Source organism: Engystomops pustulosus, chromosome 1 (assembly GCF_040894005.1).
Source record: "Engystomops pustulosus chromosome 1, aEngPut4.maternal, whole genome shotgun sequence".
Lineage (NCBI taxonomy): Eukaryota > Metazoa > Chordata > Amphibia > Anura > Leptodactylidae > Engystomops > Engystomops pustulosus.
In genome coordinates, this window is record NC_092411.1 from 286,904,071 (window position 1) to 286,931,180 (window position 27,110).

General features: G+C 40.4%; 1 protein-coding gene across 3 annotated transcripts; it reads right to left on the bottom strand.

Moving 5' to 3' along the window:
- Positions 1 to 61: 61 nt before the first annotated feature.
- Positions 62 to 26,492, bottom strand: LOC140083278 (shootin-1-like). Of its 3 annotated transcripts, none has more exons than XM_072126367.1 (16): positions 26,271 to 26,492; positions 23,372 to 23,415; positions 23,012 to 23,051; positions 19,193 to 19,287; positions 16,871 to 17,021; positions 16,634 to 16,731; positions 16,284 to 16,365; positions 15,059 to 15,153; positions 14,657 to 14,803; positions 14,145 to 14,298; positions 13,757 to 13,913; positions 13,480 to 13,541; positions 12,586 to 12,677; positions 11,001 to 11,063; positions 10,396 to 10,564; positions 62 to 397 (listed from the first exon to the last, which is right to left on the bottom strand). In XM_072126367.1, the coding sequence occupies exons 1-16, from the start codon at positions 26,338 to 26,340 to the stop codon at positions 279 to 281; spliced, it is 1,638 nt and encodes a 545-aa protein (XP_071982468.1). In that variant the 5' UTR covers positions 26,341 to 26,492; the 3' UTR covers positions 62 to 278. The 3 variants fall into 3 exon arrangements, with proteins under 3 accessions (XP_071982468.1, XP_071982470.1, XP_071982469.1); XM_072126369.1 differs by lacking the exon at positions 23,012 to 23,051 and adding an exon at positions 25,905 to 25,972 and having other exon boundaries at positions 63 to 397; XM_072126368.1 differs by lacking the exon at positions 23,012 to 23,051 and having other exon boundaries at positions 63 to 397.
- Between the last annotated feature and the right edge of the window lie 618 nt (positions 26,493 to 27,110).

A 27,110-nucleotide genomic window follows, 5' to 3' on the forward strand; every position in this document is an offset into this window, starting at 1 on the left:
GTGATATCAGTCCTGTCAAAAGAATGGTTCTAAGAAAATTATTTGTATTTTCTTTACTTTTTTAAAATAAAAAAAATGTTCCAATGATAAAGACCACAAGCGCAACATCAGTGTGTCTTATAATCTGCGCCTGGCCCCATGGTTTCGGTGAAGCCAGCGCTGGCTTTCTATGTCACGTTGTTACATCCTGAAGTCCAAGCAGTCGCTGGTTTGTCACTATCCACAAAATATGCAGCTCTCAGCTAATGACCCCAACATTGTCCAGGATATTTCTGCTACTACTTCCACGTAACTTGTTTTGTTTCAGGCTGTTTCTGCTGGCTTTTGTCAAAGTCCAATGTTATCAGTATCTGCTTCTTATTATCCAGTGGTGTCATAGACGAGGACTGCAAATTATCTGTAAAGAAACCAATATTATTGCAGGTGGCTATTAAAATACTACCCCCCATGTACAAGAATATAACTACTATAATACTACCCCCCATGTACAAGAATATAGCTACTATAATACTGCCTCCTATGTACAAGAATATAACTACTATAATACTGCCCCCTATGTACAAGAATATAACTACTATAATACTGCCCCCTATGTACAAGAATATAACTACTATAATACTGCCCCCTATGTACAAGAATATAACTACTAAAATACTGTCCCCTATGTACAAGAATAAAACTACTATAATACTGCCCCCTATGTACAGGAATATAACTACTATAATACTGCCCCTATGTACAAGAATATAACTACTATAATACTGCCCCCTATGTACAGGAATATAACTACTATAATACTGCCCCCTATGTACAAGAATATAACTACTATAATACTGCCCCCTATTTACAAGAATATAACTACTATAATACTGCCCCCGATGTACAGGAATATAACTACTATAATACTGCCCCCTATGTACAGGAATATAACTACTATAATACTGTCCCCTATGTACAAGAATATAACTACTATAATACTGCCCCCTATGTACAAGAATATAACTGCTATAATCCTGCCCCCTATGTACAGGAATATAACTACTATAATACTGTCCTCTATGTACAGGAATATAACTACTATAATACTGCCCCCTATGTACAAGAATATAACTACTATAATACTGCCCCCTATGTACAAGAATATAACTACTATAATACCGCTCCCTATGTACAGGAATATAACTACTATAATACTGCCCCCTATGTACAAGAATATAACTACTATAATACCCCCCCCCCCTATGTACAAGAATATAACTACTATAATACTGCCCCCTATGTACAAGAATATAACTGCTATAATCCTGCCCCCTATGTACAAGAATATAACTACTATAATACTGCCCCCTATGTACAGGAATATAACTACTATAATACTGCCCCCTATGTACAAGAATATAACTACTATAATACTGCCCCCTATTTACAAGAATATAACTACTATAATACTGCCCCCTATGTACAGGAATATAACTACTATAATACTGCCCCCTATGTACAAGAATATAACTACTATAATACTGCCCCCTATGTACAGGAATATAACTACTATAATACTGTCCCCTATGTACAAGAATATAACTACTATAATACTGCCCCCTATGTACAAGAATATAACTGCTATAATCCTGCCCCCTATGTACAGGAATATAACTACTATAATACTGTCCTCTATGTACAGGAATATAACTACTATAATACTGCCCCCTATGTACAAGAATATAACTACTATAATACTGCCCCCTATGTACAAGAATATAACTACTATAATACCGCTCCCTATGTACAGGAATATAACTACTATAATACTGCCCCCTATGTACAAGAATATAACTACTATAATACCCCCCCCCCCCCTATGTACAAGAATATAACTACTATAATACTGCCCCCTATGTACAAGAATATAACTGCTATAATCCTGCCCCCTATGTACAAGAATATAACTACTATAATACTGCCCCCTATGTACAAGAATATAACTACTATAATACTGCCCCCTATGTACAAGAATATAACTACTATAATACTGCCTCTATGTACAAGAATATAACTACTATAATACTGCCCCCTATGTACAAGAATATAACTACTATAATACTGCCTCTATGTACAAGAATATAACTACTATAATACTGCCCCCTATGTACAAGAATATAACTACTAAAATACTGTCCCCTATGTACAAGAATATAACTACTATAATACTGCCCCCTATGTACAAGAATATAAATACTATAATACTGCCCCTATGTACAAGAATATAACTACTATAATACTGCCCCCTATGTACAAGAATATAACTACTATAATACTGCCCCCTATGTACAAGAATATAACTACTATAATACTGCCTCTATGTACAAGAATATAACTACTATAATACTGCCCCCTATGTACAAGAATATAACTACTATAATACTGCCTCTATGTACAAGAATATAACTACTATAATACTGCCCCCTATGTACAAGAATATAACTACTATAATACTGCCTCCTATGTACAAGAATATAACTACTAAAATACTGTCCCCTATGTACAAGAATATAACTACTATAATACTGCCCCCTATGTACAAGAATATAACTACTATAATACTGCCCCTATGTACAAGAATATAACTACTATAATACTGCCCCCTATGTACAAGAATATAACTACTATAATACTGCCCCCTATGTACAAGAATATAACTACTATAATACTGCCTCTATGTACAAGAATATAACTACTATAATACTGCCCCCTATGTACAAGAATATAACTACTATAATACTGCCTCTATGTACAAGAATATAACTACTATAATACTGCCCCCTATGTACAAGAATATAACTACTATAATACTGCCTCCTATGTACAAGAATATAACTACTATAATACTGCCCCTATGTACAAGAATATAACTACTATAATACTGCCCACTATGTACAAGAATATAACTACTATAATACTGCCCGCTATGTACAAGAATATAACTACTATAATACTGCCCCCTATGTACAAGAATATAACTACTAAAATACTGTCCCCTATGTACAAGAATATAACTACTATAATACTGCCCCCTATGTACAAGAATATAACTACTATAATACTGCCCCTATGTACAAGAATATAACTACTATAATACTGCCCCCTATGTACAAGAATATAACTACTATAATACTGCCCATATGTACAAGAATATAACTACTATAATACTGCCTCTATGTACAAGAATATAACTACTATAATACTGCCCCCTATGTACAAGAATATAACTACTATAATACTGCCTCTATGTACAAGAATATAACTACTATAATACTGCCCCCTATGTACAAGAATATAACTACTATAATACTGCCTCCTATGTACAAGAATATAACTACTATAATACTGCCCCTATGTACAAGAATATAACTACTATAATACTGCCCACTATGTACAAGAATATAACTACTATAATACTGCCCACTATGTACAAGAATATAACTACTATAATACTGCCCCTATGTACAAGAATATAACTACTATAATACTGCCCCCTATGTACAAGAATATAACTACTATAATACTGCCCCCTATGTACAAGAATATAACTACTATAATACTGCCCCCTATGTACAAGAATATAACTACTATAATACTGCCCCCTATGTACAAGAATATAACTACTATAATACTGCCTCTATGTACAAGAATATAACTACTATAATACTGCCCCCTATGTACAAGAATATAACTACTATAATACTGCCTCCTATGTACAAGAATATAACTACTATAATACTGCCCCTATGTACAGTAATATAACTACTATAATACTGCCCACTATGTACAAGAATATAACTACTATAATACTGCCCCACTATGTACAGGAATATAACTACTTTAATACTGCCCCCTATGTACAGGAATATAACTACTATAATACTGCCCCTATGTACAGGAATATAACTACTATAATGCTGCTCCCTATGTACAAGAATATAACTACTATAATACTGCCCCCTATGTACAAGATTATAACTACTATAACACTGCCCCCTTTGTACAAGAATATAACTACTATAATACTGCCCCCTATGTACAGAAATATAACTACTATAATACTGCCCCTATGTACAAGAATATAACTACTATAATACTGCCCCTCTGTACAAGAATATAACAACTATAATACTGCCCCCTATATACAAGAATAGAACTACTATAATACTGCCCCCTATGTACAAGAATATAACTACTATAATACTGCCCCCTATGTACAAGAATATAACTACAATAATACTGCCCCCTATGTACAGAAATATAACTACTATAATACTGCCCCTATGTACAAGAATATAACTACTATAATACTGCCCCTATGTACAAGAATATAACTACTATAATACTGCACCCTATGTACAAGAATATGACTACTATAATACTGCCCCCTATATACAAGAATATAACTACTATAATACTGCCCCCTATGTACAGGAATATAACTACTATAATACTGCCCCTATGTACATGAATATATCTACTAAAATACTGCCCCTATGTACAAGAATATAACAACTATAATACTGCCCCCTATATACAAGAATATAACTACTATAATACTGCCCCTATGTACAAGAATATAACAACTATAATACTGCCCCCTATATACAAGAATATAACTCCTATTATACTGCCCCCTATATACAAGAATATAACTACTATAATACTGCCCCCTATGTACAAGAATATAACCACTATAATACTGCCCCCTATGTACAAGAATATAACTACTATAATACTGCCCCCTATGTACAAGAATATAACCACTATAATACTGCCCCCTATGTACAAGAATATAACTACTATAATACTACCCCCTATGTACAAGAATATAACTACTATAATACTGCCCCTATGTACAAGACTATAACTACTATAATACTGCCCCTATGTACAAGAATATAACTACTATAATACTGCCCCCTATGTACAAGAATATAACTACTATAATACTGCCCCCTATGTACAAGAATATAACTACTATAAGACTGCCCCCTATGTACAGGAAAATAACTACTATAATACTGCCCCCTATGTACAAAAATATAACTACTATAATACTGCCTCTATGTACAAGAATATAACTACTATAATACTGCCCCTATGTACAAGACTATAACTACTATAATACTGCCCCTATGTACAAGAATATAACTACTCTAATACTGCCCCCTATGTACAAGAATATAACTACTATAATACTGCCCCCTATGTACAGATATATAACTACTATAATACTGCCCCCTATGTACAAGAATATAACTACTATAATACTGCCCATATGTACAAGAATATAACTACTATAATACTGCCTCTATGTACAAGAATATAACTACTATAATACTGCCCCCTATGTACAAGAATATAACTACTATAATACTGCCTCTATGTACAAGAATATAACTACTATAATACTGCCCCCTATGTACAAGAATATAACTACTATAATACTGCCTCCTATGTACAAGAATATAACTACTATAATACTGCCCCTATGTACAAGAATATAACTACTATAATACTGCCCACTATGTACAAGAATATAACTACTATAATACTGCCCACTATGTACAAGAATATAACTACTATAATACTGCCCCTATGTACAAGAATATAACTACTATAATACTGCCCCCTATGTACAAGAATATAACTACTATAATACTGCCCCCTATGTACAAGAATATAACTACTATAATACTGCCCCCTATGTACAAGAATATAACTACTATAATACTGCCCCCTATGTACAAGAATATAACTACTATAATACTGCCTCTATGTACAAGAATATAACTACTATAATATTGCCCCCTATGTACAAGAATATAACTACTATAATACTGCCTCCTATGTACAAGAATATAACTACGATAATACTGCCCCTATGTACAGTAATATAACTACTATAATACTGCCCACTATGTACAAGAATATAACTACTATAATACTGCCCCACTATGTACAGGAATATAACTACTATAATACTGCCCCCTATGTACAGGAATATAACTACTATAATACTGCCCCTATGTACAGGAATATAACTACTATAATGCTGCTCCCTATGTACAAGAATATAACTACTATAATACTGCCCCCTATGTACAAGATTATAACTACTATAACACTGCCCCCTTTGTACAAGAATATAACTACTATAATACTGCCCCCTATGTACAGAAATATAACTACTATAATACTGCCCCTATGTACAAGAATATAACTACTATAATACTGCCCCTCTGTACAAGAATATAACAACTATAATACTGCCCCCTATATACAAGAATAGAACTACTATAATACTGCCCCCTATGTACAAGAATATAACTACTATAATACTGCCCCCTATGTACAAGAATATAACTACAATAATACTGCCCCCTATGTACAGAAATATAACTACTATAATACTGCCCCTATGTACAAGAATATAACTACTATAATACTGCCCCTATGTACAAGAATATAACTACTATAATACTGCACCCTATGTACAAGAATATGACTACTATAATACTGCCCCCTATATACAAGAATATAACTACTATAATACTGCCCCCTATGTACAGGAATATAACTACTATAATACTGCCCCTATGTACATGAATATATCTACTAAAATACTGCCCCTATGTACAAGAATATAACAACTATAATACTGCCCCCTATATACAAGAATATAACTACTATAATACTGCCCCTATGTACAAGAATATAACAACTATAATACTGCCCCCTATATACAAGAATATAACTCCTATTATACTGCCCCCTATATACAAGAATATAACTACTATAATACTGCCCCCTATGTACAAGAATATAACCACTATAATACTGCCCCCTATGTACAAGAATATAACTACTATAATACTGCCCCCTATGTACAAGAATATAACCACTATAATACTGCCCCCTATGTACAAGAATATAACTACTATAATACTACCCCCTATGTACAAGAATATAACTACTATAATACTGCCCCTATGTACAAGACTATAACTACTATAATACTGCCCCTATGTACAAGAATATAACTACTATAATACTGCCCCCTATGTACAAGAATATAACTACTATAATACTGCCCCCTATGTACAAGAATATAACTACTATAAGACTGCCCCCTATGTACAGGAAAATAACTACTATAATACTGCCCCCTATGTACAAAAATATAACTACTATAATACTGCCTCTATGTACAAGAATATAACTACTATAATACTGCCCCTATGTACAAGACTATAACTACTATAATACTGCCCCTATGTACAAGAATATAACTACTCTAATACTGCCCCCTATGTACAAGAATATAACTACTATAATACTGCCCCCTATGTACAGATATATAACTACTATAATACTGCCCCCTATGTACAGATATATAAAAACTATAATACTGCCCCCTATGTACAAGAATATAACTACTATAATACTGCCCTCTATGTACAGGAATATAACTACTATAATACTTCCCCCTATGTACAAGAATATAACTACTATAATACTGCCCCCTATGTACAAGAATATAACTACTATAATACTGCCCCCTATGTACAGATATATAACTACAATAATACTGCCCCTATGTACAAGAATATAACTACTATAATACTGCCTCCTATGTACAGGAATATAACTACTATAATACTGCCTCCTATGTATAAGAATATAACTACTATAATACTGCCCCCTATGTACAGGAATATACCTACTATAATACTGCCCCCTATGTACAGGAATATAACTACTATAATACTGCCCCCTATGTACAATAATATAACTACTTTAATACTGCCCCCTATGTACAAGAATATAACTACTATAATACTGCCCCCTATGTACAGGAATATAACTACTATAATACTGCCCCCTATATACAGGAATATAACTACTATAATACTGCCCCTATGTGCAAGAATATAACTACTATAATACTGCCCCCTATGTACAAGAATATAACTACTATAATACTGCTCCTATGTACAAGAATATAACTACGATAATACTGCTCCCAATGTACAGGAATATAACTACTATAATACTGCCCCCTATGTACAGGAATATAACTACTATAATACTGCCCCCTATGTACAGGAATATAACTACTATAATACTGCCTCCTATGTACAAGAATATAACTACAATAATACTGCCCCCTATGTACAAGAATATAACTACTATAATACTGCCCCTATGTACAGTAATATAACTACTATAATACTGCCCCCTATGTACAGGAATATAACTACTATAATACTGCCCCCTATGTACAGGAATATAACTGCTATAATACTACCCCCTATATACAGGAATATAACTACTATAATACTGCCCCCTATGTACAAGAATATAACTACTATAATACTGCCCCCTATGTACAAGAATATAACTACTATAATACTGCCCCCTATGTACAAGAATATAACTACTATAATACTGCCCTCTATGTACAAGAATATAACTGCTATAATACTGCCCCCTATGTACAAGAATATAACTACTATAATACTGCCCCCTATGTACAGATATATAACTACTATAATACTGCCTCCTATGTACAGATATATAACTACTATGATACTGCCCCCTATGTACAGATATATAACTACTATAATACTGCCCCCTATGTACAAAAATATAACTACTATAATACTGCCCCCTATGTACAGGAATATAACTACTATAATACTGCCTCCTATGTACAAGAATATAACTACTATAATACTGCCCCCTATGTACAGGAATATAACTACTATAATACTGCCCCCTATGTACAATAATATAACTACTATAATACTGCCCCCTATGTACAGGAATATCACTACTATAATACTGCCCCCTATGTACAGGAATATAACTACTATAATTCTGCCCCCTATGTACAGGAATATAACTACTATAATACTGCCCCTATGTGCAAGAATATAACTACTATAATACTGCCCCCTATGTACAATAATATAACTACTATAATACTGCCCCCTATGTACAAGAATATAACTACTATAATACTGCTCCTATGTACAAGAATATAACTACGATAATACTGCTCCCTATGTACAGGAATATAACTACTATAATACTGCCTCCTATGTACAGGAATATAACTACTATAATACTGCCCCCTATGTACAGGAATATAACTACTATTATACTGCTCCCTATGTACAAGTATATAACTACTATAATACTGCCCCTATGTACAAGAATATAACTACTATAGTACTGCCACCTATGTACAGGAATATTACTACTATAATACTGCCCCCTATGTACAAGAATATAACTACTATAATACTGCCCCCTATGTACAAGAATATAACTACTATAGTACTGCCACCTATGTACAGGAATATAACTACTATAATACTGCCCCCTATGTACAAGAATATAACTACTATAGTACTGCCACCTATGTACAGGAATATAACTACTATAATACTGCCCCCTATGTACAAGAATATAATTACTATAATACTGCCTCCTACGTACCGGAATATAACTACTATAATACTGCCCCCTATGTACAAGAATATAACTACTATAGTACTGCCCCCTATGTACAAGAATATAACTACTATAATACTGCCTCCTATGTACAAGAATATAACTACTATAATACTGCCCCCTATGTACAAGAATATAACTACTATAGTACTGCCACCTATGTACAGGAATATAACTACTATAATACTGTCCCTATGTACAAGAATATAACTACTATAATACTGCCACATATGTACAAGAATATAACTACTATAATACTGCCCTCTATGTACAGGAATATAACTACTATAATACTGCCCCCTATGTACAAGAATATAACTACTATAATACTGCCCCCTATGTACAGGAATATAACTACTATAATACTGCCCCCTATGTACAAGAATATAACTACTATAATACTGCCCCCTATGTACAGGAATATAACTACTATAATACTGCCCCCTATGTACAGGAATATAACTACTATAATACTGCCTCTATGTACAAGAATATAACTACTATAATACTGCCCCCTATGTACAGGAATATAACTACTATAATACTGCCTCTATGTACAAGAATATAACTACTATAATACTGCCCCTATGTACAGGAATATAACTACTATAATACTGCCCCCTATGTACAGGAATATAACTACTATAATACTGCCTCCTATGTACAAGAATATAACTACTATAATACTGCCCCCTATGTACAGGAATATAACTACTATAATACTGCCCCCTATGTACAGGAATATAACTACTATAATACTGCCCTCTATATCTGAGAATATAACTACTATATAGCAGCCCCCTACTGTATGTCAATAATATTCTCTCTTACTCTTTTTCATGCTCTCTGATTTCTTTATTGTCTTCCTGGTACTGTCAGATCTTTGAGGAGTATCCACCATTCTCCGGCGTCTCTGCAGCACGGACTCCAGCTCACTGTCTTTGCCCTTGCGGCTCATCCGGTGTCGACTTGCTTTCCGCATTGGTTTTCTTACTGTTTCCTGTAGTGATAATAAATGTATAGGTCAGTTATTAAAGCTAGGGGACATGTTTGACACTTCTCACTGATTGGCTCGCTATGCGGCCACTGGTGACTGATAGGACCCAGGGCAAAAGTTATTAATCTGCCGAAGTGTGTGAGAGGAGGAGGGGACATGTGTGGCAGCTTGTGTCATAAATTTCAGTGTAGAGAGCAAGGTTGAAGAATTTAAGATCCCTAAATTTTGAGTTTTCAATGACTTGTGGACTTATGGGCTCTGTTACAATTGTTACCACTTTTCCTTTTAATGCTGGGTTGTGTAAATAACCCCCTCCCCCCCCCCTTCCTGCACTAAAACATTCAGTAGTGTTTATAGGCAACACTGGCTACATGTCCTACAATGTATCTGTCACTAATGGGCTGTGTTGGTCCATTACAGAGCGATCACTCCCACTTACCAGTAATATTCCCTGGAGCTCGCTGATGACGCTCTTACGTTTACTGGTCTCTGCAGCCGCTTCCTGGGAAAAAAATGTTCAAAATAGATGTAAAAAAAGTTTAGAGAAAGTTTTAATAAAATGAAAAATAGAATTTTATACATGACCCGTGAAAATTTCCAAATGGTAATAATGGGCCAAGTGCTATGATTCTCTCCATAAGTGGCCACAAATCTCCAACCTCATGCATGATGGGCCTGACTTAAGGATGAGCGTGCCCTCAACGCGACGAGAGGGCAGAGAACCACTGGAAGACTTCTCTGACGAGGACTCATTCCCCGAGAACTCTGGTTCCACTTGGCTAATATGGTTTTCGTACTGTTTTCATAATGTTTTTTTATTATGTTTTTTTTTACCACCCCAGGATTCTTTAGTCCTACCAGTCCTCCCAGTCATCCTGTACTTTGAGGACAGTGTTTTGGGGTCTTATCCATATTTTGCCCGGTATTTATGAACCCTACCCATTGTTTTGGTTATTTTTAAGTCTTGCCGCCTATTGAGTCTTGTCCTCATTATGCCCAAAATTTTGGAGTCCTGTTCTGACCGGTACTTATGGGCCTTGTGCTCTATTTTGGTGAGTATTTTTGAGTCCTGCCTCTTATAGTTGCTGGCATTTGTGGACCCTGCCCACTACCGAGGTTTTACCTCATTATGCCCAATATTTTTGAGATTTTCCCTTATTATGGCCTATATATATATATGGCTATATATTGTTTTTTTGAGTCCTGCCCCCTATTGAGTGTTGCCATCATTATGGCCTATGTCAGTGATGGCAAACCTTTTCGACACCGAGTGCCCAACCTACATCCAAAACCCACATATTTTTTTCAACGTGCCGATGCGACAATTTAAACAGTAACTTATTACTCCCTGCTCTGTCACATGTTTAAATTGTATGGGCCCCTGAGGACACCAATACAGTACAAAGAAGGAGAAGAAGTTTGGATCATCATAGTAACTTCCTTCAAGGGTCTTGGGCTGCCTGGGACTGCAAGAGGCTTTGAGTCCTGTCTGGCGAACTCTGCTTTGGGGTCATTGCACAGGTGCCCATAGAGAGGGCTCCGAGTGCCACCTCTGGCACCCGTGCCATAGGTTCGCCACCACTGACCTATATATTTGAGTACTTGCCTCGTTATTGGCTGGTATTTTTGAGTCCTGCCCTTCCTATGGCCACTACATAAACCTTGTCTCCGTTTGGCCAGAATTTTTGGAACCTTCCCCCTATTGGGGTCAGTCATTTTGAGTTCTGCCCTTTATTTTTGTTTCTGGTATCTTTGAGTTGTGATCCTATCAAAAACAATAGAAGACGTCTGTTATTGGGGAATGTTGGTGAACCCCGTTCCCATTAGATGGTTGATCTTATAGAAATCCTACATTTTTCCTGTACTCCAAAAGGTTTATGAGGTGATAGAAGATGTGTTTACAGTAGGAATTTCTGAACTTTCTGCCTATCGTCCCCTCTCTGCTCTGGACACTAATTCGTTAATGAGACTAATCACAGCGATTACAGGATTGTGGAGAGACGGAGCTAATGATAGAGATGAACCTTTCTGTCACTCCGGGCCGGCCGCAGGATCACTCCGCTCTTTATTCTTTCCATCATTTCTCTCACTGCATTCGCTCGGGCATCAGGACCTCCTGCCAATACAACGACCTTGTGTTACTAGGACAGTAAGGTCCCTACAGCATAGACCTCCTGGACTGCACAGACCACCATACCATGGAAAGGTCCTCAGCCATCCTTCACTCTATCATTCACCCCCGCCTCCTATATAGACCTCCTGACATCCGTGTACTGACCTCCACCCTCCTATATAGACCTCCTGACATCTGTGTACTTACCTCCAGCCTCCGATATAGACCTCCTGACATCTGTGTACTGACCTCCAGCCTCCGATATAGACCTCCTGACATCTGTGTACTGACCTCCAGCCTCCGATATAGACCTCCTGACATCTGTGTACTGACCTCCAGCCTCCGATATAGACCTCCTGACATCTGTGTACTGACCTCCAGCCTCCGATATAGACCTCCTGACATCTGTGTACTGACCTCCAGCCTCCGATATAGACCTCCTGACATCCGTGTACTGACCTCCAGCCTCCGATATAGACCTCCTGACATCCGTATACTGACCTCCAGCCTCCTATATAGACCTCCTGACATCCGTGTACTGACCCCCAGCCTCCTATATAGACCTCCTGACATCCGTGTACTGACCTCCAGCCTCCTATATAGACCTCCTGATATCTGTATACTGACCCCCAGCCTCCTATATAGACCTCCTGACATCTGTGTACTGACCTCCAGCCTCCGATATAGACCTCTATGTTTTGACCCCTAGACCCCCAGACATCAGACCTACAGGCCTATTCCCCATTAACAAGAAGGCCCCACCGCTGTCCACCCTGAAATATCCTCTGAAGAGATGTTCTCTTACCAGTCTCCGATGGTTCCTCTGACTTTCGTACTCCTCGTCTCTGTTTAATTAATGCAAGTGGGCTGGAAAAAGTGAAAGTAAAACTTACAAACATATATAATCCTTAACGGAACCGATATAAGTATTTTCATTATTATTATTAATAAAACTGGTTATAAGCGATGAAGCTCCTGATACTTTCATTTTCATTAATAGAAGATATACAGAGAAAACCTCAAACATCTGTAAAGATCCCAACTAGCGTATAAATCTGATCCCACCAGTAATAAAGGCTTACTCTTCAGGGGTCTTGGAAAGGCCCGGAGGAGGAGGTGGTGGAGGAGGTGGTGGAGGAGGAGGAGGTGGAGGTAAGACAGGTGGTGCCACCACTGATACGTCATCTGGTGATTGGGCTGATGTCTCATTTTTCTTTAATTCTTCTTCCAGGGATTTAACTGCAAGATAATGTATGGAGAAGGTGTCAAGATCTGGTCACCTGCAGGACCCGTGGCATGTAGACATGTTCTGTAGAACTTTTCTCGGTAAGACACTTTAGAGACATCCACCAAGAATCCATCTGACCCCCTCGTTGAGTGCATTGGGCTATAGTAGTCAGCCGACTATTGAATAATGGGACCTTCTCTAGCTTTATGGAGGTCACATCGGAGCACCACGTGTTTCCATACCCTGTTCTTCTAGCTGTGTGCACTTCTCCTTCATTCCCTTCAGTTCTTCTTCTATCTGATTTTTTTCTGTTGTCACTACATTCAGGTTTTCCTGGATTGCGAGAAATTCTTCTTGAGTTGGTCTCTCAGATAACTGCAACTCTAAGCTCTTAATCTGTCAAAATAACGAAGGTCATGAGGAGATTGTACCACTTTATACATTGTACAAGGACATTATACCACAACCAGGTACCAGTGTGTAGACATTGTTGGCTTTCCCTTAGTATGGCTGGTTGTTATAATGATATAAGTTGTCTCAGACAGAAGATCAAGAACTACTGGTTCTCTGGGTCAGTATCAAAATGTCTAATGTCTTAGATAAACCATCTCAACCGATATTACCACTTATGATAGACGTAGGTGCATCCAATACCCCTGAGCAGGAATCACATCAAGATGTTCTTAGATGATCGCGATCCTATAAGATGCGTCTAAGGTGGACTATACAGGAGCTCACATGTTCCAGTAGTTACCTGGATCTGCAGTTTTTGCTTTGTGTCCTCCAAAGTTGTGGTCAGGGAGCGGACATCATCCAGGGCTTTCATCAGCATGTCATTGGGTTGTACGTTCTGCATTAGGAGCATGCTCTGCCGGGAGATGGCCTTCTTCTCTTTTAGAACCTAAGGAAGAAAGAATTAATGATGGAGTCAAGTGACCAGATACAAGAGCTCTATCTGTATCTTCTATTACCGATTCATCCAGGAGTCCCTAACTAATCCTGGTTAAAGAAAACCCCTTCCTCCAAAATGTTTCCTATGTTCCTATACCACCTATTGTCTCGGCATCTTACTTAATGTCCTGGTTAGTGTGGTGCTAAATAAATTCCTTGGTTGCGTCAGAATTAGTAGAGTTCCCAAAGATTGGACCACCCATACCTTGCTAGCGTAGGTCTCGGCCTCATATCTTAAGCTCTGCTCCAGTTCCAGCTGGTCCAGCGCATCAGCATATTCCCGAGTCACCGCAAGCGAAACTGGACAAAAACAGACAGAAGTTTCTTCCTTAAGATGCTCCTACAACTGCATATTGTGTCCCAAGTGGTATACAATTCTCCATGGTAGTTTTCTGATTTCATTTTAAAAATACAACAAAATTATAAGCAATAAACTGCAGTGTGAATGTGGCCTAAACAGTAGTGTATGGTCATGCTGTGGGTCAGCAGGGAGTCCACCAATGGTCTCTGTTGGTAGGTTGGTTTACTAGACTAATGTGTCCATATCTTCCTCAGGATGTTACTATACTAATGATTGGGGCTTCTTTGAGGGCTACAAGCTAAATTAACTTCATTCTAAGTGTAAGATCAGGACATGTGTACAAGTGACATGGCGTTCCACCACTGTGTGGGTCATTGATGCCTTGGACCCTAGTCCATAGAAAATTCAGCAGTGTTATCCCTTAACATTTTGTGGACATCAGTGACCAGGGCATCTAAGTGGTTTCAGGGGAGGAGACTCGATCCATCAAATATCAGCTACTCACCAATCCTAATGGAGAGCAGCTGGTGCCAGTATATGGTGGCCGGGGACCAAATGAAGGCCTCCAGGCCTTGTACTATATGATATTAATGTTAAAATGATTACACTAAAGTCTCACAGGCAAAAACTTCTGATCTAATTTTCTTTTTAAGAACACAAGAAAGAAAAAAGTGTCTTCTCCAGTTGCATATTGTGGTCACACGGAGATAAATAAGAGGCAGGAGGCAGTTACTGCTCAATGAAGTCATTAAACTCACATAGAAGATAACGCAATTTTTTTAATCTACGAAATCGGGAAATGATAGCATAAAAACACACAAAAAACAACACAAATGCCCAAACACTAAGTAAATAGTTAAAGCAAATACATACAAAGAAGGAGATATTCCACCAAAGACAATTTTCACACTATCCAGAGGTTAGGAAATGATGAATACTGAACCCCCAGAGATGACTAGCGGAATGATTGTCCCCCTATGTCCACCCAGATGTCATGAATGAGGATGAATGATCACCATAACTATCCTAAGCAATGTCCATCAGACTCCTGATTTCCCTTAGCTTGGATTGACTCAGTGATTGGCTGGAGATTACAGATGTGGCCACCAATGTGCACCCCAACTCTTACCTCTGTTCAGCTTTAAGAACTTATTTTGGTTCTTCTCAAGTTTCGAACACAAGGCGTCTTTTTCCTGTCGTTCATCTTCAAGCTGCAAAGAAAAGTTCCAAAAGAACCGAAAAAAATGATTTACTTCTTCACATATTATCAGAATTGAGGAAATGTTACCAGCTCCGCCCCTGTTACCATCATATGGAATATATTTCAGGGAAAACTGGTAATTTTGTATAGTTTTGACGAACATCTCATGTACACAGGGGTTTTATGACTTTTTCCACAAATTCAGCAGGACACATCTTCTCAAGGACATCTGCCTGGCATTGGCTTCCCCCATTTCCCCCTCCTCGCCATCTTCTTACCTCCTTTGTTAACTTTTTTGCCTGTGTCTGGAGTTCTTGCAGTTCAGATGCAATTTGTTCTTTTTCTTGATTTAATTTCTGGATGTTTTCCTTTAATTCTAGTGAGTAAAACCAAAAGACAACTTCTAAGGGATCATGTGTTCAGTGTCTGGTCCAAGGGCCCAGAGACCTATCGGACTGGTTCTGCTCATAACCAATATGTTCCATGGTAATGTTACACAATTTGCCACTGTTTACCTTCAATGAGTTGTTGGTTTTCATGAGAAGAATCTTGGACCATGTCTGTCACGTTCTTGTCATCTGTAACTACAGGAAGGACATCCTCCTGTTTGTCACACAGCATGGGCGTAACTATTTCAGCATCAGTCTCCTTTTCCTCATCCAGGACCTAAAATCCCAAAAGAACTTCATGGATTTCTTCAAACCTTAAGATTCCTATTTGTCATCAATTACTACATTCGTGAAAAATGTATAAAAAAGAGGGTCTCTGGTTCTAGAGGACATATCCTCTCTAGTACTGAATGACCTGTACTCTGCTTCTGGAGAGCCTCTCCTTTTTAGTTTTGTATGATCTATACATTTTGGTTCAGGGTGGTCTGTCCTCTCTAGTACTGAATGATCTGTACTCTCTGATTATGTAGGGACTGTCCTTTCTACTACTAAAGGATCTTTGTTAATTGATTCTGAAGAACCTGTCCTCTATAGCACTGAATGACCTATACTCTTTGGTTCTGGAGGGCCTGTCCTCTCTAGCATTGAATGGCCTACACTCTTTGGTTTTGGAGGGCCTGTCCTCTCTAGTATTGAATGACCCACACTCTTTGGTTCTGGAGGGCCTGTCCTCTCTAGTATTGAATGGCCTACACTCTTTGGTTCTGGAGGGCCTGTCCACTCTAGTATTGAATGGCCTACACTCTTTGGCTCTGGAGGGCCTGTCCTCTCTAGTATTGAATGGCCTGCACTGTTTGGTTCTGGAGGGCCTGTCCTCTCTAGTATTGAATGACCTACACTCTTTGGTTCTGGAGGGCCTGTCCTCTCTAGTATTGAATGGCCTACACTCTTTGGTTCTGGAGGGCCTGTCCACTCTAGTATTGAATGGCCTACACTCTTTGGTTCTGGAGGACCTGTCCTCTATAGCACTGAATGACCTACACTCTTTGGTTCTGGAGGGCCTGTCCTCTCTAGTATTGAATGGCCTACACTCTTTGGTTCTGGAGGGCCTGTGCTCTTTAGTATTGAATGACTTACACTCTTTGATTCTGGAGGGCCTGTCCTCTCTAGTATTGAATGACCTACACTCTTTGGTTCTGGAGGGCCTGTCCTCTCTAGTATTGAATGGCCTACACTCTTTGGTTCTGGAGGGCCTGTCCTCTCTAGTATTGAATGACCTACACTCTTTGGTTCTGGAGGGCCTGTCCTCTCTAATATTGAATGGCCTACACTCTTTGGATCTGGAGGGCCTGTCCTCTCTAGTATTGAATGACCTACACTCTGGTTCTGGAGGGCCTGTCCTCTCTAGTATTGAATGGCCTGCACTCTTTGGTTCTGGAGGGCCTGTCCTCTCTAGTATTGAGTGACCTACACTCTTTGGTTCTGGAGGGCCTGTCCTCTCTAGTATTGAGTGACCTACACACTTTGGTTCTGGCGGACCTGTCCTCTATAGCACTGAATGACCTATATTCTTTGGTCCATGGGGGCTTTTCTCTCTAGTATTGAATGACCTACACTCTTTGGTTCTGGAGGGCCTGTCCTCTCTAGTATTGAGTGACCTACACTCTTTGATTCTGGAGGGCCTGTCCTCTCTAGTATTGAGTGACCTACACTCTTTGGTTCTGAAGGACCTGTCCTCTCTAGTATTGAATGACCTACACTCTTTGGTTCTGGAGGGCCTGTCCTCTCTAGTATTGAGTGACCTACACTCTTTGGTTCTGGAGGACCTGTCCTCTATAGCACTGAATGACCTATACTCTTTGATTTTGAAGGACCTGTCCTCTCTAGTACTGAATGACCTATACTCTTTGGTTCTGGAGGACCTGACCTCTCTAGTATTGAATGACCTACACTCTTTGGTTCTGAAGAGCCTCTACTCTCTACTATTGAATGACCTACACTCTTTGGTTCTGAAGAACCTCTACTCTCTACTATTGAGTGACCTATACTCTCTGATTTGGTAGGGCCTGTCCTTTCTAGTACTAAATGACCTATTGACTCTGGTTATGGAGGATCTGTGATTTCTAGTAGTAAATGACCTATACAATCTGGTTCTGGAGGACCTGTCATCTCTACTATTGAGTGACCTATACTCTCTGATTATGTAGGGACTGTCCTTTCTAGTACTAGAGGATCTATGTTATTTGATTCTGAAGGACCTGTCCTCTCTTGTCTTATTCTTTCTACTTCTAAAGTATCTGTCCTTTCTAGAACTGAAGGACCTGTGCTCTCTGGTTCTGGGGGATTTGTTCTGTCCTTCTGCTGATTGATGATGTATAAATGGACACTGTGGGATTTGTCTACTTAGATTTGATTATCTGATTTTGTTTGGTCGTACACATTATTGACCTGACTTTCAAGTTCCTCATTGTGCTCCTCGCATGTTAGCTCCGTCTCATACTTGGCTTCTAGTTCTGTGAATTCTTCTACGAGCTTCTGTGATACTGTGGAAAAATATGGAACCATCAGAACAAAATAATAACAGTGATGGATACAATGATAATGAATATATAGAGATACTACATACAATGATCAGCCTTAACATGAGGCAACTGACAGGTGAGGTGAAGAACACTATGGGGGTCATTTACTAAGGGCCCGAATCGCGTTTTCCCGACGTGTTACCCGAATATTTCCGATTTGCGCCGATTGTACCTGAATTGCCCCGGGATTGTGTCGCACGCGATCGGATTGTGGCGCATCGGCGCCGGCATGCGCGCGACGGAAATCGGGGGGCGTGGCCGAACGAAAACCCGACGTATTCGGAAAAACCGCCGCATTTAAAAACCGAAAAAGTGTCGCTTGGTGACCGCTTACCTTCACCTGGTCCGAGGTGGTGCATTCCGGCGCGTGGAGATGATTTTCAGCGCAGCAGCGCCACCTGGTGGACGGCGGAGGAACTGCCTTCATGAATCCCGGCCGGACCCGAATCCAGAGCAGAGAACGCGCCGCTGGATCGCGAATGGGCCGGGTAAGTAAATTTGCCCCTATATGTCTGGAGACACTGGCATCTATAGTGGGTCAGAGACACATCATAAGTAACTATATATCCTACTGGTATGACTTTGGGTGATTTCTAGAGGTGTCATACATGGACTTCTCCCTATGCACAGGTCTGGTCTTCACCTATGAGAGATCGCAAGGGTCCTAGCTTCTGTGTAGTGGCCTAACAACCACCATAGCAGACGTAGCAGCTGCTAAGGTGCCCGCACAGAACATTCGCGGCCATGTTAGTGGTGTCTGTACGGTGTCTGCTATATGCTATTGGCGGCCTGGTACTGACATGCACTACCATAGAGTGGCTCTCTGCACCTTCTGTATGACACACACTATGATTCATGTGCAACACCCCTGCCAATACATAGACAGGCTGGTAGTTGTGAATAGCACCCTCTCCATTTCAGGAGTTGTTAGGAGGAATAGCGAACCCTCTATGAAGGCTCTAGAACCTGGTCATTATGTAATAGCAGCTGTAGCCTCTGCCTTGAAAGGCAATAGTAAAATGGTGTAAGATGTTATCCAATTATGTGGCTATGTAGTAAACTGGAGTGTGATTGGAGAAGTGCTACCACCTGACCAGGGGGAGTATAAAACATCTTTGCAGGGGGAGTACATGGTCCAGTCTGCAGTGGTCTTAGTCCAGTCTTAGCTGGTCTGTCCAGACCTCATGGTCCAGTCCAGACTACAGGAGAGTGAACAGAGAGAGACACAGTACACAGTACACCTTTAGTGCTGTCACAGATACCAATCCCAGGAACTGAGTCAGGAGACTCTAATCCAGAGCTGCAGCTTCCACAGTTTGGACACAGCTCCATCTCCATTATCCATTCCTGCATCTACTACCAGGCTGGTGCACTGTTCCTATGGACCAGTATCCGAATCCGCTGTTAGACCATTTAGGCCCGTTGCCTGCTACCTGTTGTTCAATAAAGAACTGTGAGTTGATTTGCACAACGTTGCCTCTGTCTGATCCCTGGCTATGGCTGTCACCACCACAGGCTCCCCATCTATTACCCAGGGACTCATCCTACAGACACTCAGGGGTTGCCCCAGGGAGAACCAGTACATCAGCCTCTCCCTCCATATTTCTTACACACACCACCCTGCTGGAGTCCTGCTAGGCTGTAAGACAGCCCTCCGGTCCCCATACCAAGCACCATGACACCAGCATGCCCTAGGCCGCAGTCGCCAGCCACTCCGGTATTCTGGGCCTCGGCTGCCTTCTGGTCCCAAGAAAAGGCTAGACCCGGGTGGGGGATGCTGCACATGCATCGAGCCCTTTCTGTCCAGCAGGAGAGCCGACTGCAGATTAGTGATAGGAAGAGTCGGATCATTAGACTCCACTCATTGAGAAAATGCGTCTCTTCTGGCTCCTGAACAGCTCCCTATTACATGTATAATAGGGAGCCACCAGCCAGTCCCCTCCCACGTGGTGAGCCAAATAGGGGGAGGGTTAAGTGAGCTATTGGGTCTCTGAAATGAGCCGACTCCCATCATTAATGCAAAAGTGCTGGCATGAAGATCCGGCTCTTTCACTACTGCTGATCATCCAAACCATCAGCGCTGCGGGGGAACATCTGGGCAGGTGAGTAAAGATTACAATTTATCACTGGCTACAATAAAGGGGCCCTGGACAGGTGGGAGAGGCGAGGTATTAAGGAGATTCAGTACATAGGGTAAGGGGTGGGTATAAAGGGGAAGCGGGAGCCTTGGAGGGGGAGGGGGTGGTATAAATGGAACCTTGTATGGGGGTGTGTATAAAGGGGAAGCGGGAGTCCTGGAGGGGGAGGGGGAGTGATATAAATGGGACCTTGTATGGGGGTTGGGGGGTATGTATAAAGCGGAAGAGAGAACCCTGGAGGGTGGTATAAATGGGTACCTGTATGGGGGGGGGGCTTGTATAAAAAGGGGGGAGGGTTGAAGGTCCTGCATAAAGGGGGGCAGGGATCACTGACTGTATAAAGGAGGAGACAAGGGTGACTATGTAAAGGAAGGGAGGCTTTATTATATAGATAGAGGTGGCAGTGTGTAAGGGGGAGACGGCGTGTGAATAGTGTGGGAGGTCAGCGCCATTGTATGAGGATGGGGGTTGCTTTATAGTAGATGGGTTCTGTATAGAAGGAAGGCACAGTATAGGGGGGAAGTTCTGTATAGAAGAGGACACAGTAAAGCAAGTCCATGGTGGGTGGGTCAGGAGGAGGTGCTGTATAACGGGGTGATCTGTATGGTATAGTAGGGGGTTCTATGTAAATTTATGGGGGATGCTGTAAATAAAGGAGGCACTGTAGCATGGTGGGTTTACATCTTTACATGCATTGCAATATTGTTGGTCACAGGTTAAAGGTTTTTGATTTTCAGTATCAATATACTGGTAGTGGTTAAAGCATGTTTTTTCTTGGTGGGAGGGGGGGGGGCATAGCTGACACTTGCTATGGGGCCCCAGTAGGCCCCTGCTTCTGTGGTGGTCCCGGTGTGGAAGCACCATGCAAACAGTATCAAGAAATAGGCAGTAGGTGGTAGAAGGCCACACAGGATGAGAAGTCCAGGGTCGTATAATAAGCCAATGGTCAAACACAAGAAATGAGAAGCATCAGATGTAACATACAGCAGGACTAGATAAGATAGGAACCTTAGGGGAATAGGACCTGCGGAAGCTGATATCTGCAACCTATGACAATTGGTGGATGAGCCAGGGAGTCAGAATTCAGCCACAGAGAAGCATCATCCAGGAGTTGTCCCATCCATGGTGGCTACAGATATCTACAACCACCAATGTCTGTCACCCTGGCCAAGTTAAAGTTATTCACCATGGCAGTGACCATCCTGCTGCTTAGCCTAGAGCCCACCCTCTTGTTATTTTCTTTGCAAGATGCTTTCAGGCTACCAGACCAGGAAGAAGGGCCGACCCTATGGGAGGAGAACCCACCATGTAGTACACACAAAATAACATGTCATCATATTGTACTAACTCGGAGTGACATTGACCGGAACATGCAAATTATTCTTATATTCCTTGTAATATTAGGTTATATCTGGCTGCATGTTATTTAAGGATATCACCCAACCCTAGTTGCTATCTGAGATCTCCTCATGGGAAGTCCCAGGTCCTGAACCATTTCAACATTAATCAATTGTGATAGAAAGTGAGAAGCAGAAGACTGCACCCACATTCAGCAAATTCTTGGAGCTGCCTCTGATTGTCTTCATCCTGTGAAAGAAAGAAATAGGAAAATATTTCCAAGTAGTGAACTTCCCCTGATACCAGATCTCCTGTGTGACTTTGTATTGAGATATCACTAGCCCGGAACAATTCTGTGCTCCGATGTCACCAGACATCTCTATATAACCCCATCTCCTTGCACTAATGTCACCAACCATGTCTACATAACCCCATCTCCTTACACCAATGTCCCCGGCCATCTCTAGATAACCTGACCTCCTTATAATAATGTCACCATCCATCTCTAGATAATCTCATCTTACCAGTCCAGTAACCAGTAACAATATCCATGCATCCCAGTACTTTACCTCACTGATGATGTCTGATTCAGAGCTGCTGGACAAATGGAGATCTGGAAGATGAGCAGAGAACAAACCAGCAATTAGCAGTGAGATTATGGAGACCTCTGCTCGTCACATTCCTATGTAGGCCCTTCAGTGTAATTGCCGATACCCAATGGTATTCCTTTACATTTACACAAATTCCAGACTGTCAGGACTCGGGGTTAGTGAACCCACTGCACCACCGCAGACGATGACACAAGCCGACACCTAGGACCGGAATCTAATTGTTACCCGGTCTTCACCAGAACCCGCCGAAAAACAGGATGGTCTTGCTATGGCGGGGTGCCACCAGGTCGTTCCACAGGTGTGACTTGCCAGCGGTGTCAGCCAAGGTCCAGGTACGGAATCACTGGAAGGTCTCGTGGTCAAGAACAGGCAGATAGTTAGGACAGGCGGCAATGGTGCAGAATCAGGAATGGAGCAGAAGATCAGGGCTGGCAGCAAAGGAGCAAAGTCAGGATCATATCCGGGGTCACCATAGGAGATCAGAATACAAGGATAACGCACAGGAAGCTTTCTCATAGGCTAGGAGCACTAAGATCCGGCGGGGGTAGCTGGGAGTAGCCAACTTTCAAGGTAAACCCGGAAGCAGTCAGCGGCAATCAGTGGCGCCCTAGGGATCGGGGACGTGCGCTGGCCAGCCGGGACAGGAGAAGGAACGCGTAAAGGTGAGTGAGTTAGATTTGGCATTTCTGGGTAGGAATATTCCATAGCTTTAGATTGGAGGACACAATCATGTGGGGAGGATGTGGGTCAGAATCCAATGATCTTTAAACGAACATCTACCATCAGGTTAACTGCTACTAGCCTAGCTCTACTTACAGGCTCCTGTGGAATCCTTCTTCTTAAATATACTTTTGTTTTAACCCTGTACGCCACATTTTTGGCGATATAGATTAAAAAATACTAATTATACTAATGAGGAGCCCCAGCTACGCCACCAGAGCACCTCTGAGCACCTTGGTTTATAATTTATTCACTCCCTTATTACTCTTCTAGTCCCGCCTGGGCTCTGACATCACCGGCTTTCTGCAAACGTAAACGGGACTGGGAGAGTATAAGCTAAACCAGTCAGGAGTGAGGTCCACTTCTTGTTCTGTGACTACATCTGATGAGGATTGCATACTTCTATACAGCCTGCAGGTTGATATTAGTGATTGGGGGTCATTTACTAAGGGCCCGATTTGCGTTTTCCCGACGTGTTACCCGAATATTTCCGATTTTTCCTGAATTGCCCCAGGTTTTTGGTGCACGCGAGTGGATTGTGGCGCATCGGCGCCGGCATGCACGCGACGAAAATCGGGGGGCATGGCCGAACGAAAACCCAACGGATTCGGAGAAACCGCCGCATTTTAAAAAAAAAAGTGTCGCTGGACACGCGCTTACCTGCACCAAGTATAGGATCGTGAACTCCGGCGGACTTCAGCGCAGCAGCGACACCAGGTGGACATCGGGTGCACTACCTTAGTGAATCGCCGGAAGACCCGAATCCTCGACGGAGAACACGCCCCTGGATTGCGACAGGACCGGGTAAGAAAATCTGCCCCACTATGTATACACTGAGCTTGGTTTTGGTACTATATGTATGCACTGTACTTGATTTTAGTGCTGCCTCTATGTACTGAACTTGTTCTTGTAATATATTTACGTAGAGAGCTGGATTCTGGTACTGTATTTATACACTGGTGCTGTATCTATGCAAAGAACTTACTTGGTTCTGATGCTGTATTTATGTACTAAGCTTTGGTGTTGTATTTCTACATGGAGCTTTATACTGGTGCTTTATTTATGTATTGAACCTTGTCCGGGTACCATATTTATGTACAGACCTTGTTTCTGGTGCTGTATATATGTATGGAACTTGTTTCTGATACTATAATTATGAACAGCACTTGGTTTTGTTGCTTTATGTATATCCTAAGCTTGGTTCTGGTACTTTACTTGCTCTGTATTTGTTTTTAACATTCTGGATCTTTGCCATTAACAAAAAAAAAGTTGTTTATTTATGAGGTGTATAATTTGTCTATGTAGATGTACGTCCAGATAGTGTGTGCAGGTAGGTGTGTAGGGAATCGATTCATTGTTACACAAATCTTTGTTTCGCATTCTAGACTAGAAGGCTGTAAAGTTGATATAAATTAAATGCTGTTTAGATATTTAATATTATATAAATGTATGTATTTTAAGGGAACAGGATGTTACATTCCCCTAGATAACTTTATAAGAATTGTACATATGCTAGTACACGCAGTCCCCAGCTTACATACAAGATAGGGTCTGTAGGTTTGTTCTTAAGTTGAGTTTGTATGCAAGTCGGAACCGTATACTTTATTATTGTAACCCCAGTCAAAAATTATTTTGGTCTCTGTGACAATTGGATTTTAAAAATGTTGGGTTGTCATAAGAACCAGGATTAACAATAAAGCTTCATTACAGACGCCTGTGATAACTGTTATAGCTGATTATTGTAGCCTAAGGCTAAAGTACAGAAAATTACCAAAATCCAGAAGTCCGTTTGTAACTATGGGTCGTATGTAAGTCGGGTGTTCTTAAGTAGGGGACCGCCTGTAATCATAGATCATGCGTTTATACCTGCACATTACTACATGCACATGTCTATACCCTGTACTATACATATATTTCTCTATATATAAAACTCTACATAATTATACAAATGTTATCCATATATTGCTATACACCCCTACTATACTATATATACATTAATAAACCTATACACATGTGCCCTATTATACTCCTATATAAGTCTCCCCATCCGCCCAGCATAGTACTAACCCCTGTCACCCATTGAGGACCACTCAGAGGTGGACCCCCGAACCTAAGGTACCCCAGGGATGATTATCACCTGTGAGCTGGCGAAGCTCGTCTTCTACAGAGGAGATCCTAATGTCCTGCTCCACCTCGACCTCCGCCATCTTCTATCAGAGTAACATAATCCAGTGAGTAGTAGAAGGAAGTGCCCTACCATGTACTTCCACTATTAGGGAATTGAAACTCCCCTCCCAGATGTGGCGACCCTTGTCACTTCTCCTAATGTACACCCAGCCAGGGACTGCCAGACCAAGGAGCTTCCACTTCCTTATAGAAGAGCTTTATGGGCTGCTCCAAGTCTATATTTACTAGACGTTTAATAGGTAATGTATGAATAAGATTGTGAAGAAAGGAGCCATGAGCTACTCCTACTCCTATCAGTTTCACCTCATTTCATTGTGTCATTGTTTTTTCTGTGTAGGAAAAAAAATTCTTATTCCAAACCTTTGTTAAGAAGATTTTCTCAAGATTTAAGTTGAAATTTAGACTCAGATCAGTGAAAAAAGTATAAGAAATTATATAAATGTATTGATCTGTAATTTGGTGAATAAAGCACTTGGGGTGATATAGAAACTTACATTTAGCTCCAGCAGACTCTGTGGCTCTCCTCTCTCACTCAGAAGCATTAGCTGGGTCAGATGAGACATTATAGAGAAGTACTGATTTGTAATGTAAATAAAGCACTTGGGGTGATATAGAATAATATAATAATAATTCCTTTATTTATATAGCTCACACAGAAACTTACTCTTATCTGCAGCAGACTCTGTGTTACTCTTGTCTTACTCTGAAACCCCAGCAGGATCATACAGGATATGAAACCTTAACTTGGGTGAAATAGAAAATGTACTATTATTACCAGCAGCCTCTGTCT

What these genes read in the sequence shown, in the direction of transcription:
- LOC140083278 (XM_072126367.1), bottom strand. Translation starts at nt 26,340, where the DNA reads ATGGCGGAGGTCGAGGTGGAGCAGGACATTAGGATCTCCTCTGTAGAA. An exon ending in GTTCTTAAAGCTGAACAGAG is followed by an intron (nt 15,154 to 16,283) that starts GTAAGAGTTGGG and finishes GTTTTTGTCCAG; the next exon opens with TTTCGCTTGCGGTGACTCGG. An exon ending in CGGCCCGGAGTGACAGAAAG is followed by an intron (nt 11,064 to 12,585) that starts GTTCATCTCTAT and finishes TTTTTTTCCCAG; the next exon opens with GAAGCGGCTGCAGAGACCAG.